Source organism: Thalassophryne amazonica, chromosome 4 (assembly GCF_902500255.1).
Source record: "Thalassophryne amazonica chromosome 4, fThaAma1.1, whole genome shotgun sequence".
In the NCBI taxonomy this organism is placed as follows: domain Eukaryota; kingdom Metazoa; phylum Chordata; class Actinopteri; order Batrachoidiformes; family Batrachoididae; genus Thalassophryne; species Thalassophryne amazonica.
In genome coordinates, this window is record NC_047106.1 from 16,957,607 (window position 1) to 16,971,915 (window position 14,309).

The 14,309-nt window shown below is 39.4% G+C and overlaps 1 protein-coding gene across 1 annotated transcript; it reads right to left on the reverse strand.

Moving 5' to 3' along the window:
• Positions 1–319: 319 nt before the first annotated feature.
• Positions 320–11,065, reverse strand: paf1 (PAF1 homolog, Paf1/RNA polymerase II complex component). Its single transcript, XM_034169147.1, has 14 exons — positions 10,884–11,065; positions 8,028–8,060; positions 7,830–7,922; positions 7,630–7,751; positions 7,483–7,549; positions 6,264–6,365; positions 5,736–5,841; positions 5,204–5,272; positions 4,049–4,152; positions 3,832–3,948; positions 3,576–3,704; positions 3,364–3,469; positions 870–954; positions 320–773 (listed from the first exon to the last, which is right to left on the reverse strand). Exons 1-14 carry the CDS (start codon positions 10,928–10,930, stop codon positions 361–363), a joined length of 1,593 nt encoding a protein of 530 aa, XP_034025038.1. The 5' UTR covers positions 10,931–11,065; the 3' UTR covers positions 320–360.
• Between the last annotated feature and the right edge of the window lie 3,244 nt (positions 11,066–14,309).

Genomic DNA, 14,309 nt, shown 5'->3' on the forward strand with positions numbered 1-14,309 from the left:
CCAGATGCTGACCTTTTTGTGGGCCAGCAGTGTCCTGCTGTGGCCCGACCAGACGCCTGGTCTGTCCAATGGCAGAGGAAACTGTTCTGAAGACGTGATAAAATAAAAAAAAAAATGTACAAGAAACAAAAGTAGCATGAACTAATTCTTTACATGAGAAAACTGAAGATACACAAATCCAGTCCAAAAGTCATGAGCTTCTGTCACAAATACCCTTGAATCCCAAAGTCAGGGGTGCCACCATCATGACAAAACACACAGATTAAAAAAAAAAAAAAAAAAAAAAAAAAAAAAAAAGGCAATGACCAGTTGAACTAAAGATACAGATTTAAAAATAAGACAGTATCCAGCCCACTCGTCTTATTCGCTGTCGCTGATGTCGCTGGAACCCGAGCCTTGCTCGCTTCCACTCTGAGCTCGGGTCTCTGAACGCTCACTGCTGCGATCGCTTTGCGCAGGAGGAGAGGCACTGCGACTTCTGCTGCCTCTTTCATCTTCACTCCCGCTGCCCTCCTCCCCACTGCTCCTGACAGAGTTCTTGGGTTCGTTTTCGTCACTGTCGTCGTCACTGCCAAAGATCTCTTCCTCGTCTCGCATTTCGCGCGTCCTCTCCTCGCCACTCTCACTGCCGCTGCCACTTCCCTTTCTCCTTCGTTTCGTTCTGTCCTCATCCTGTTCATCATCTCCTCGCTGCTCGCGATCTTCGTCCTCCCTTTCAGATTCACTACCAGAGTTCTCTGCCTCAGTACCGCTGCCCTTCTCTTTCTCGTCACCTGAAGAAAACGAGAACAGTTGCAAAATAATTATTCTGTCATGTGAACCAGTACCAGCACCAAGAAACCCAATTTAGTGACAGGAATGGGCCTGACCTGAGTCCTGCATGTCTTTATCCATGTCCATGTCTTCCTCTTCATCTTCTGGCTCGTGGTTCTCCAGCTGAGCTTTACGAGCTTCCTGAGAACCACAAAAAGCAAGACTCATCAGGGCAATTGTGCTGTCTCAGGAATGAATGAGAACAACGCATACTAGAGCTACTTTACATACACTCAGACTCACAGTCTCTACACTACAACGATCTGTAAGTAGTGTGTTTGTAAAATCCATTTGTACGCATCAACCAGAGGAGGTCAGTCTGGTGTTTAGGTGTTTAAAGTGGAGACAGTCAATGTGGCCGTTCTTACAGAGCAACAACCTTCAACCATGTACCATGAAGGCCTGACAGGTTGCCGGTTTTCATCGTAACCACAGAATGCCGCAAAGATTTTTATCAGCTCCATCAGCTGGAGTCAACAAGTGCTACGAGAACCTGCAGCATCTCCAGCTTGTGGTCACCATTAATAAGAGGCTGCATTTCAGTCTTTTTGTTACAGTCTTTGTTGGCACTTTGTCACCATCACAGTTTGTCTTTTGCTTGTATGTGATACTAGGGATGCACCGATCCACAATTTTTCACTTCCGATCCGATCCCAATACCTGAATCTGGATATCTGCGATACCAATACTTTTCCGAAACGATACCAGAGCTCTGTTTGCTTTAATATTATTAATCATCATTATTGTTGATTTCATAAAGATTTTCTTAAAAAGGAGACATGAAAGCTGAGCTACAATTTGCCAGAAGGTGCAACTAAGATGAAAGCCTAGATGTGATGTTTTGGTGAAAGACTTAAGTACTTTTATTTTTTATAGACTTAAAAAGAAAAGACAATACTCTCTCTCCCTCCCTGTCTCCTGCCCTGCCTCTCTCTCTCTCTGTCTGTCTCTTGCTCTCTTTCTCTCGCTTTCTCTCTCCCTCTGTCTTCCTCTCTCGCTGTTTTCACACTGCGCAAAGTTCAAACTTTTGGGAAACATGAAGCCTTTCAACTGTAAAATAAATATCATCGACATTCATACAGGATTTTAACAGAGACTTTTTTCCCCTTTCAGCAGACAGAATCTCTGTTCACCTTCTCCTCCTCGGCTACACGCTGAGCTGGTGTTTTACAGCCTCGGGACAGTGAAGCGGCTAACTTTTTAGCACACATTTTTAGCAACAATTCTGTTAATTTTTCGAAAAATCCGTGCTTGATGAACAGACAATTTGAACCCGAGAGGCTTCAGAAAACCTCCCCCTCCTCCCGCTCAGCAGTAAACAAGCAGAGAGCAAACAACAACAGTTGAGAGGATTCACAGTGACTCTTCTCCGGTATCGGAAAATGTCGCAGGTTGGATTGGTATTTCCCGATACGTGAATTACGTCGGTATCAGAACCTGATGCCGACCCAGGATCGGATCGATCCCATCCCTGTGACACAGTCAAAAAAATTAATTGAAAAATGCAGTACTCTCAAATATAAGCTCAACGGTATGAACCAGCTGTGACTCGTAGTCTAACAATGCTGCATTCAAATGTTAACTGTAGAAAACTCATCACAGTAGAATTACTGTCTGGAGTGGCAGATTGCAAGTGACGCGAAGCGCAAGCCATCTTTCAACGTTAATGACACAAACAATAATTTACTTCACTGATACAGAGTTTTAACTTTTTTCACAGCGTTATATTAAAAACAGGAAGCTACAACGAGTTAACTTTTTTTGAGGTTATAGATTAATTTCTCTCTGTAATATCACAGAAATTATTCAAGGAGGGTCACTCTGCACATAAATAATCCATCTCTTGCTGTTTGTCTTTTCTCCTCTTTAAAGATAAAACAACATCTGGTCTGTGCTTGTTGCAGGCAGTAGAAAATTGCTTTAACTTTTGACGCAACATGCCACTGCTGTGCGCTGATACAGCACCCTCAGCCAGCGGTGGCAGGACTGTCTGTTAGATTCTCACTGATAACAATAGAACGTCTGTCTCTGCCTGTTACAGCAGACGTGAACGCAGCATAATATACAATGATAGAATTATGACACTTTGTTTTTAAAATATGTGAGGAGAAAACACCTCATATGCATGTTTACATTTTAAATTAAATTGTGGAGATTTGTGCTCACATTGAAGTTGAAGAACAGCATATATCAAAGTTAGCACAAGACTGGTGTCCCACCATCATTTTAAAATTGTTCAGTGTACTTTAACTTTGGACAAACAGCAAAACTATAACAAATCACTAACTACTGCACCCTTTAAAATGATTGTTAGAAAGTTCAACCAGCTGCAAAATTCCACTACACATCTTTCTGAGGGTCGTAAACATACATCACATGTCCGACAATATTTAAAATTATTGTATAAAGACGTTTTAAGGATTAGTTTTAAACTGATGTAATAAAACCATGAAAAGTAAAAACATGCTAGTTGTACGTAGATATGTTTTGTTGATACTACATACTGAGCTCAAACATCAGAATGGATAGTGTCTTCACGTGCACACTCACCTGCGCTTCCAGCTCCTTCTCATTCATGTCTCTGTGCTTACACACCAGCACAGCGTTTGTGGTCGACTGAGCGCCGGCCTTCGCTCGCCTCTTGCTCAGACGCACCCTGAAAACCAGAACAGCCAATCCTTTTCCATGAAATTATACATCTCACACAAGGTAGTGACGTCTGCTTTTTTTTATATGAATTGAACTGAAATACAAGCCATCACCTTGTCTCCAGCTCGTTGTAATAAACCCCGTCTCCATCTCTGAAGATGAAGAAGTAGTTCTCCTCGTAGCCCTTGCTGGCTTTATTCTTAACATTCCAGTTGTATTCTCTGGCTATCTTGTAATCATACCTGAAAGAAAAGTTCTAATGCTTCAGCACTTATTGGAACACTTGTTAATAAAGTGAAAGCAAAAAAAAAATAAATAAATAATAATAATAATAATAATAATATATATATAAATGAATAATTTACTTACAGGTCATCCGGCATATAATCCATCCCCTCCTCAAAATCTCTTTTCCGCTTGCCAAGTGTTTCCTCATTTGGCAGGAAATAGGCCACAAACTGATTTCCTTCCTCATCCATCATACCTCTGCAATGCAGCCAAATAAATCAGCTTTGAAGTTGAAAAAAAACAAAAAAAAAAACAAACATCTTGGAACAGAGTCACATAACAGACAGCATGTCCATACCTGATCATGGCCTGAGACATCATCTCCACCGCTGCTGGTCCTGTGGTGTCTTTTGGTGCAGGATCAGAGTCAAAGATGACCTGAGCACACGGGTTGATCCACATCTAGAAAAGAAGTGCACGCACAACAAACATCATGAAGTATTCATGTTTGTTGAAATTAACATCTGCTAAAGAAGTCATGTTGTTCCCCCGTTCAGGACTGTTTAAACAATAAAACTGCTGAAAGAGATGAGCGTCATCTGGAACAGAAGCCACCTACGTCTGTATTTAAGGTTAACTGGAGTACAAGTCGCACTGCTTTGTAACAGCGTTTTCCTAACAACAACTCAGTGTGGCACATGTGCACACCACATCCTTTGCGGTTACGTAACACGGGGACTGTTAAAGTGTGCACTGGACAACATATCAGGTGTCATTTGATGCAGTTTGTAAAACAGGAACTGGCTCACAGCACTGGAAACACTATAAACATAAATCTGTTTGATTTTATTTTTTAATTAGCTCTGTAATTTGGGATTTTTTTTTGCACTGTTGCATATTTTTATTACTGGTGTTTACTCATATTATTGGAGTTTATTTTGTTTAGTTCTCCAGCTCCTGGGAAACAGTTGTTCTTCTTTTCTTAACATTAAAAATAAAAAATGAGAATTGCATGTTTTATGGTGTATATGTCACACCGGAGTCCAAGTTGCAGGACATCCCAAGCTCGCAAAAAATAAAATAAAACAATAATAATTGGACCATGATTTACACTCCAGAAAATACATTAATTAAATATAATAAATAAATGTATTTATATTTTTAAATGAACATTTAGGACACATCATTGTGCTCCTATTGCCAAAGCCATTTCTTCCTGATGGTGTTTCACAATAAAACCATTTCACTGCTGCACTTTCTGTGAAACTGAAAATGCTGTTGCGTCACAGTTAGCCAACACCGATGCTGCCACAGACTGACTCAGTCAACTTTGTACAAACTCACTGACGTGTTTTTGAAGTACTGAAACAGTTTTACTTTGTGTCCAGCAAAACACAAAGAACAGCAAAGAAAATGGCAAATGGTAAAAATGGTAGAAATCTGAAATCATCACCGCAGTCTGTAAAAATTAATAAAGTATGTGACACATTGTTTCTGGACAGAAGCAGCTCACCTTAAAGTCGGGGAACACGGGCAGTACCTCCACAGGAGTAACTCTAGGTTTACTATAATGCTGTGCAATCTGAAGAGAAAAACATGTTTTACAAGATTAAAAATATCACTTTTTCATTTATCTATCTGGATAAACTGAGCAACACATTCATTCAACACATCACAACATTATCTACTGATGTAGAGAGAGGAACACTCTCCCAGTTTGGTGTTTTTAAACATCTCCAGTTGTTGGTTGAGGGATTTATCATCACAGCAAGAAAGATTTTCAAGAAGAAACTTTAAACTATCACTCTTGAAGCTCTCAGAGTGTCCTCTAGTTAAAATACTTAATAACTACATCTTATAAAAGTTAATAAATTCAACCTTCAATAACCAACGCCTGGTTTCCCCATACGTAACATATGGACTGTGTCTGTAATATTTGCGATTTGCCATCTAACCATCAACAGAAAGAAATGCATTTCTTGACATGAGTTCAAACAGTGCAGTTCAAATAGGCTTGCAACATTTTGTGTAACTTGTTGACTCACTGTTTTTTGTGCATCTTCAAAGGTCTTCTCAATAGCAGAAATCTGACTGTCTCTGTCCTTGTAAATCTCTTCTTCTGTAAACTGCTGTTTGACAGATACACCAATCCTAACAACAAAAACACATTCAGGTCTGACACTCAATAGCTCCATTAAACAGTCATTTTAAAGTAAACACTCGGAGTGTGAGGAAACATCAATCTGGATCAATGTATTGACTCAACAGTCAATGATTCAACATCATCAATGCTAAATGGAAATGTCGAGCCATATCATCATGCTTCGAATTTGAAATTCCCATGTCATGCCTGTGTCACCATTTCTGTCCATGCACATCATCGTGGTTGCAGTTGTGGCCCATTTCCAGGAATAATAATCAAAAGACATCGCCTCGGAGCAATCATAGAGCTCTGAACTGACTCAAATCCTGGGAGACTTTGTGACATCAGCAGATATTTTATCATTGACTAAAGAATTGTTATAATGTATTGTGATGAAACTCATGATTAAACACATTTTTAACCAACTTACTTGACCTCCACTTTTTCATTGGAGACACCGTATCTATTGAACTCTGTGGAAATATATTCTGTCTTCCTCATCCATGGAACCACTTTGGCATGCTGCTGTGACCTGAGAAAGAAAGGTTTAAATAGAAAACAAATAAATTAGAAATAATGCGGAATACTGGAGCAAGACTGGACAAATCATGAAATGATTAGTTGCTGGCCACAAAATTAATTTCAAAGTACATACAAAAACATCTGGCAACAAGAAGGAATAACCAGTGTACAATATCTGCTCCTGACATGTCTCCCACCAATTCATGCAAATTAAACCTTTGTGATCATCATAATATATGGTTCTGTTTGTCCTCAACAGTCAATTCTGCCAAAACTGAGCCTCTTTATCCTCGACTAACACACAACATGTCCACCATGATTCATCCACACTCCAAACTGTTAGATGTTAACTATTAGGTCATGTAAGGTCAATGGTCACTTGAGTAGCAGAAAGGTGATAAATGATTTCATATTTAGGGTATAACCCCAACCAAAGGTGCATCTTTAACCAGTTCCCCAGACTAGCTATATCCACCATTTCCAAAAACTGAATTTTTGGTCAAATAGAATTTTTGGTCTCTGCCATTGTAGCACATGGGTGTGATAAATGTTCTCCCTCTGCCCCTTTATGCAAATCTGCACCAAAATATAATGGCACCTGCCCTTTCATGAACAGATATTCAATTACCCAATGCCCAGTCTCTCTACTTCTTATTCTATCCAAAAATACTAGAAAGCTCTGACTTTCTACCAGAAGACAATCTCATCAACTCCAACCAATCTGGTTCAAGAGCAGTCACTGTACTGAAACAGTTCCATTTCCTGTTGAAGCATTTCACTCAGCAAGACCAGCATTCCAGTCATACGCCTTCATTCTACTGAACCGCAGCTTCTGATACAACCACCAAAACCTCCTATCCAGACGTTCTTGACTGGACATACCCGAACTGCACCTAGCTGGTTGTGAGTCCATAGGTGTGTCGGAACTCACTTCATGTCATCATTCGCTCTCATAATTTTTTCGTGCCGTTGCCACGCTGAAGACAAGCAGCCATGCCTATGTAGGTTTCTACTGAATTAATCAAACCCTTACATACAGGCATACTATGGCACAACCAATCTCTTTGGACAGAAGTCAAAGAAATTAACTACTGAATGCAGCTTTATCGCATTTTTCAGAGCCCTACCTCTTTGAACTAGACGGAGCTTGGATGTCCTCCTCCAGCAGTTTTTCATCAGTGGGATCCAAAGGTACTGAAAATGTCAAGTGTTCAGTCTCAGAATACATCGGTAGAATCACTGTTGACATTTTGACTCCACAAGTGGAGACTTACTGATGGGGTCAATGCGGTAGGTGTCTGGGTTGATTAAGTCAATGGTGACTCCAAGGTCCGGCTCGGTCAAGAGCTCATGCCGATGCTGCTTCTCCAGAGAAGTAGCTTTGTACTGTACAAACCTGACAACAGCAACATAAACATCACGCTGCGTACATGTTTTTAAATGACAAGGGATGGACTCAAGTTAGGGCACTTACCTGTGCTGATCAAAGGGATATGTGATAAATTTGGGGTCAAAGGGGATGTCAGGCAGCGTGTTACAATATTTAACCCGACAGACAACTCCTGACCTGTCATGAAGTATACAACAAACAAAGTTACACAATTCTCAGTATTACCCTATGGAGGTACACTCTAACCAACAGTGCATGACAAACAGTTGTAAAGTTGTTTACCTCTCTGGGACCGTTCGGTGTGAAGTGGGCCGACTGGGAGCAAAAAACAAAAACAAACAAAAAACTCCATTATATCATAATTAGTTTAGTATTTATGTTATGTGCATGCAACTGTGGGAACAGTCTGTCTGTCAAGCACACATAATAGCTTTTCTTTTATATATATATATATATATATATATATATATATACACACACACAGACTTTTTTTATTATTATTATTTATTTATTTTCTGCTCTCCAAACTCTGGGGTTCCATGGGTGTGTCCTGGACACCATGTGAAGTGGTGGGCAGAGAATACATGCAATAGGCCCACTGATTCCAAGGTACATTATTTTATTTTGTCCTTTCATTCAGATCTCAATGGGACTAACCTGGTTAAATAAAGGTTCAATTAAAATTAAAAATACAGCTACTCTCATTGGTTGTGACAACAGAACATCTTAACTTCCCACATACGTCACGGAAATCCAGTGCACCTGTAACACTGATGGAGGGTTGAGTGTGTGATTATGTCTGTGTCACCAAGTGCATCTGTGTGTGCTGCCTGCCAGTGTGTGCATGGGCTTGTGCGCCACTGTAAGCATCTTGTTATAACATGTGCAACACCACACAATGCATGCTATGATGTAATACAGGAAATACTGTACCAGCTACACTGCAAAAGTTTTGAATATTCTTGAACTGTGGCAATGCAGTCTAACCTCACCAACACACATATTAATAAAGCAGATGCTTTATATGCACTGCAATACAATGTGCTCTTATCAATGAGCTTGGCAGAATGTGCATTTCTATTGCAATTCAGTGTACTGTATGGCCAACTTAACATCACCACATGCTCGCTGCATAGATTTAAAAAGACAAAATAAATAAATAAATAAAAATTCCTTTTCACTAACCATTAAATGGTTGTGTACAGTTTGCACATCTTGTAAAGAGTAGGATAAACGGCTGCCTCCACATCTCTCTCACAACACAGACTATCACATAAACACTTTCTAATGTTCTCACACTCACTTTACACGTATCCACTAACTAACCTATTAATCTCTCTCTGGATGTATACTTACTATGTGTGTGTAAATCAATATGTATAGTGTCTGAATGTCTGTGTCAATGTGAGTGTGTAAATGTATGATGATTTATCTAATCTAATACTAATCTGACCTAAAATCTTGCTCTGTCAATGGCTGTCAACCAATGAAACTATAGTAACAATGCACACCAAAACTCTCCTTTCAAAAAAGCCATGAGGTACAGAGGGATTGTGTCCGTTTATAAGCACTGTGATAGTTTCAAATCGGTGTGACACATCGCCAATACGCGTGTAATGTAATGAAGCTTCATTTTGGGATTCATGTGATTTTTTTTTTTTTTTTTTTTTTGCAGGGTGAAGCAAGGCATCAAAATAGCTTGCAGCGACACTTTTTCTCTGAAAGATCAATACTGTGTCGAGCCATCTGCTTCAAGCATATCACTGCTGTCAACAGTTCATACCGCATCCCACTATAGGTCAGTCTGACTGTGTTTACATTTCAGGCAACATCCCTTCCTTAGCATTTGAGCTCAACTTGATAGCTTAAGTCAATGTAGAAGCAATAAGTTGGAGACAAATATCAAAATTAGTCCACTTCTGGAAGTAGATCTGGATCCAATCATAAATCAGATCTGTGCAAGATTATGGAAGTGCATGTGAGCAAATCTGTGAAGTTTCCGCAGACAACTTTTGTATATTTCAAAGAAACTAAAATCTTTCCCCTCAACCACTAAAAAAAGTAATCTGCAAGGAACCAAAGCAGATGAGACATAAACTAAGAGCCTGTGAGACCTCCTCCACAGGAATCAGACACACCAGAATGCCAACACACACACACACGTCTTTTGATTGTGACTCTCAGAGGGCACTGTGAAATGATAACATAACTTCTCGCGAGAAAAGAACAAAAAACAATCAAAAACTGAAAGTTTTTGCAGTAAACCCATATGGTACTTGGTGACGCCATCTGATCAGTCCTTTTACCCAGATGTTAATAAATGATGCATGCCCATCTATGTTGTGAAAATTTGTATTTTGCAATGGCAGATATGTTTTAAACTGTTCCTGATGTATTTGTACCTGTTCATGGCCCGTCACACCTTTACAGTTTTCATGTACGTACTCATCTTTCTTTGAATTTTTAAGGAAAGGTCTTCAGATATGGGATAGCTTAGTGTTGTCTGTTTGCACACTACGCCATAAGGAGATCATCCAGGTAACCTTTGTGTACTACTAAATACATACAGAATATTCGGCCACCCTGCAGATTATGTATAGTGTTTTTTGCCTACTGTATAGCACACTAGTAAGAGTATTCGATTGGAGCCAATGGGTCGGACATGCATTTGATTCCAAACCACATTTTTAGAGGGTCGGACATGCTTTTGATTCCAAACCACATTTTTAGAGGGCAGAGTTAGAAAGAGGAGGCGAGAAGCACAAGACATGAGTGGGTAACCGTGAACTCTGACCCGGTCAGGCTGCACAAAAAGTACCAGGTTGCAAAACTGGAAACATTTTAAAATATTCTCAACATTTGCCGCTTCAAATGTTACAGAACTTGCACAAAATTTCGAAACTGTGACGTCAACATCAGGCTAGCATTAGCTTCCTTCACTGTAGCTAAAATATGCTAAACTGAGCTAGCTTAGTGTCCGGTTAAGTTAAAACAGTTTGCTTTCACTTCATTACAAATAACACAATAACGGAGCGTCAAGTTAACTTTCATACGCTTAACATTAAAGCTAAAGGTGGATGAGACTTAAAAAGAAACAGCTTAAAATAACTTCGCGATGACAGATTTACAGATTTTTACCTGTGGCCGTCTTCACGTTGAGCTTGAGTCTGAACAGTCGGAGCCATATTTCACGCAAACTGTTCCCAACTCAAAAGTATGTTGTTTGTCTAAATAAACGTGATGAATATTTTCTTAACCGAAACAAATTTCAGCTCGCTTGTTTTCAGACGCGACTACTACTTCGAATTTGTAACGATTGTCGTATTACCTTTGAAGCGCACTACCGCCACCTATAAAGGAGGGGTGGAAAAACATACAAAATTCTGTTTGCCACATGTCCTCGGAACACATTTAAAGGATTATAGGGGGCAAGTAAACAAGAGAAAAATTACTTGCATGTTTGTCACATCATCATCAGGTTTGTGCATCATAACTATCATAATCACTCGTGGTTGGATTGTGTTTAAATGTAATTAGGATGGGTTAAATGCAGAGGACAAATTTCACTGTTTGTATGTGTATTTATGTACAATGACAAATAAAGCTCTATTCTGTTCTATGTACAGTCTTTGATCATAACAGTTTTATAAAATTATTTAGAGATAAACTCACTGACCAATTTCTTTTTTTTAAGTAGGTAGATATGCATGACTAAACTCAGTCACATGGGGTGTGCAGCCAGTACACTGAGTGTCGGTCCCAAGCCTGGATAAATGAGCAGGGTTGCATCAGGAAGGGCATCCAGTATAACAAAGAGCCAACCCAATCATGAAGACTAAAACTCGAATTTCCATAATGGGCCGGTCGAGGCCTGGGTTAACAACAACCACCACCGGTGCCGTTGCCCAACAAGGTGTCGGCGGAAATTGGGCTGTTGCTGGGTGAAGAATAAGAAGAGGAGGTGAAAGTGTCCAGAGACAGCAGGAGAAGATGAAAACTAGAAGGGCAAAAGTGAGAGTTGGACCTTTAAATGTCAGCAGTATGACTGGAAAAGGGAGAGAGCTGACTGATATGATGGAGAGGAGAAAGGTAGACATACTGTGTGTGGAAGAGACCAAATGTAAGGGAAGTAAGAGCAGGAGCATAAGTGGTGGGTTCAAGTTGTATCATTGTGTGGATAGGAATAGAAATGGTGTTGGGGTCATTTTAAAGGAAGAGTATGTTAAGAGTGTGTTGGAGGTGAAGCAAGTGTCTGACAGGGTGATGAGTGTGAAGTTGGAAATTGAAGGGATGATGATGAATATCATCAGCGCATATGCCCCACAGGTAGGTTGTGAGATGAAGGAGAAAGAAGATTTCTAGAGTGCATTTAATTGAGGTGGTGGAAAGTGTGCCCAAGTATGAAAGGTGATAGCAGCAGACTTCAATGGGCATGTTGGTGAAGGGAACAGAGATGATGAAGAAGTAATGGGTAGATACGGTATCAAGGACAGGAATGTGGAAGGACAGATGGTGGTTGATTTTGCTAAAAGGATGGAAATGGCTGTAGTGAATACCTACTTTAAGAAAAGGGAGGAGCACAGGGTGACATGTAAGAGTGGAGGAAGGTGCACACAGGTGGACTACATTCTTTGTAGGAGATGCAAGCGAAAATAATTCCGACTGTAAGGTGGTGTCAGGAGAGAGTGTAGCAAGACAGCATAGGACGGTGGATTGTGAGTTTAGAGGTAAAGAAGAAGAGAGTGAGAGCTCAGCTTTCACCATCTGATCCTTTATTGAACTCTGATTCTCTTCCTCTTATTCATCTCTAAAGTCATCTGACGGTCACGGGTAAAAGCCCACAGGACTCCTGGTAGTATTTTTCGTATTTTACAATAATTTCATGTATTTTACAAACTTTAAACCCTAACAAAACATGACAGAATGATGCTACCACCACCATGCTTGACAGTTGGTACAGTGTTCTTAGGTTTGAAAGCCTCACCTTTACTAATCTTGTCATTGTGTCCAAATCGCCAAATCTTTGTCTCTTCTGTCCATGTGGGTAGCTTTAAATCTCAGCCTAGCTTGAAAGTGTCGATTTTGGAGCAGGAACTTCTTTCTTAGTTGACTCTCGAAGTCCATGCTGATGTGAAACTCACTTCACTGTGGACAGTGATGCTGGTGTTCCATCAGTTTCTAGTTCATGGTAGGGCTGAGCCCTGATGGTTCCTGGGTTGTTCCTGAACATCATAACCAATTTCCTCTAATCTCAGCATGACAGTTTGGGTCTTCTTCTAGACCTTGGCAAAGTGGTGACACATTGGACAAACTCGTACTTGCGTACAGTTGTTTGAACTGATGATCTTGGTATCTGTAGTTGATTAGAAATGGCTCCAAGAGACCTTCCCAGCTTGTGTCAATCTACAATTCTCCTTCTTGGATCTTCACTGAGTTCCTTGGACTTTCCCATTTTTTCTGAGTATTGGTCAGTCCAATGAGTGCTGTCAAACACATAATTTTTAAGCTGACAAAGAGAAACTATCAGTCATAATCAGTCACAATCATGAATGAGTTCATAGACCTTCACCTTGTCATGTTGAAGACAATGTAGAACCTTCAGCACCACATCTTTAAAGATTTAAGTGAATCTATGAGACTGTATGTATAATTTTGACCCTGTATGGATTTGAGAAGATCCAAAATAAATTCAAACTGGTGCACTCAATTCTCAGTTTTTAAATTTGTTCATGATGTATGCTGTACAATCATTACACCGTGGCAAAAGAACAGTTCAAAGACATTAAAAGCAAAAAATTACCACTGACAGTTTACGCCGCATTGAAACCCAAACAGCAACAGAATCAATTTTAGCATAAAACTCCAATGGGAGTTCACACCATACAAACCAACATTTTTCCTCATTGCACGCATTGAGTTAAAACTTCATTATTCTACCTAGTATTTTTATTGCCTATAGTGTATATATAGCGCCAGCAATTTTAAAATGATACAAGCCCCGTAAATTATATTTTCCCTCTCTCTCAGTAAAAAATTCTTGAATTCTAAAGGGCACTTGTTTATTTTTCACTTTGTACACCAATTGAACAGTTTTGAACAAAATCATATTGTGAAGATTTAATATTTGAGATTATTGAACAATGTGTTGGTGTGGTCTCGATAACCTGCATTATGAATTGTTCTTAATGCTCTTTTTTGAAGAATGAATAATGGTTGCACTGTAGTTTTGCCTCAAACCTCAGCACAGTAAGTCAGGTAGGGTGCAACCAATGAACAATACAAAATATGTAGTGCTCTGCAATGAAGAACATGCTTTGCTTTATTTAATACTGCAATACTCTTTGATACCTTCTTATGAACATGTTGAATAAGAGCTTTCAAATTAATTATTTCATCAGTAATGACACCTAAAAACTTATTTTCTTTGACACACTCTTTATTTACCCCTTGTATATTTAACTGTATTTGTATGTTTTTTTTTTATAATTTCCTTAATAATTTAGTTTTTGACAAATTTAATGATAATTTGTTAATATCAAACCATCCGTTTATCATTTCAGTTCC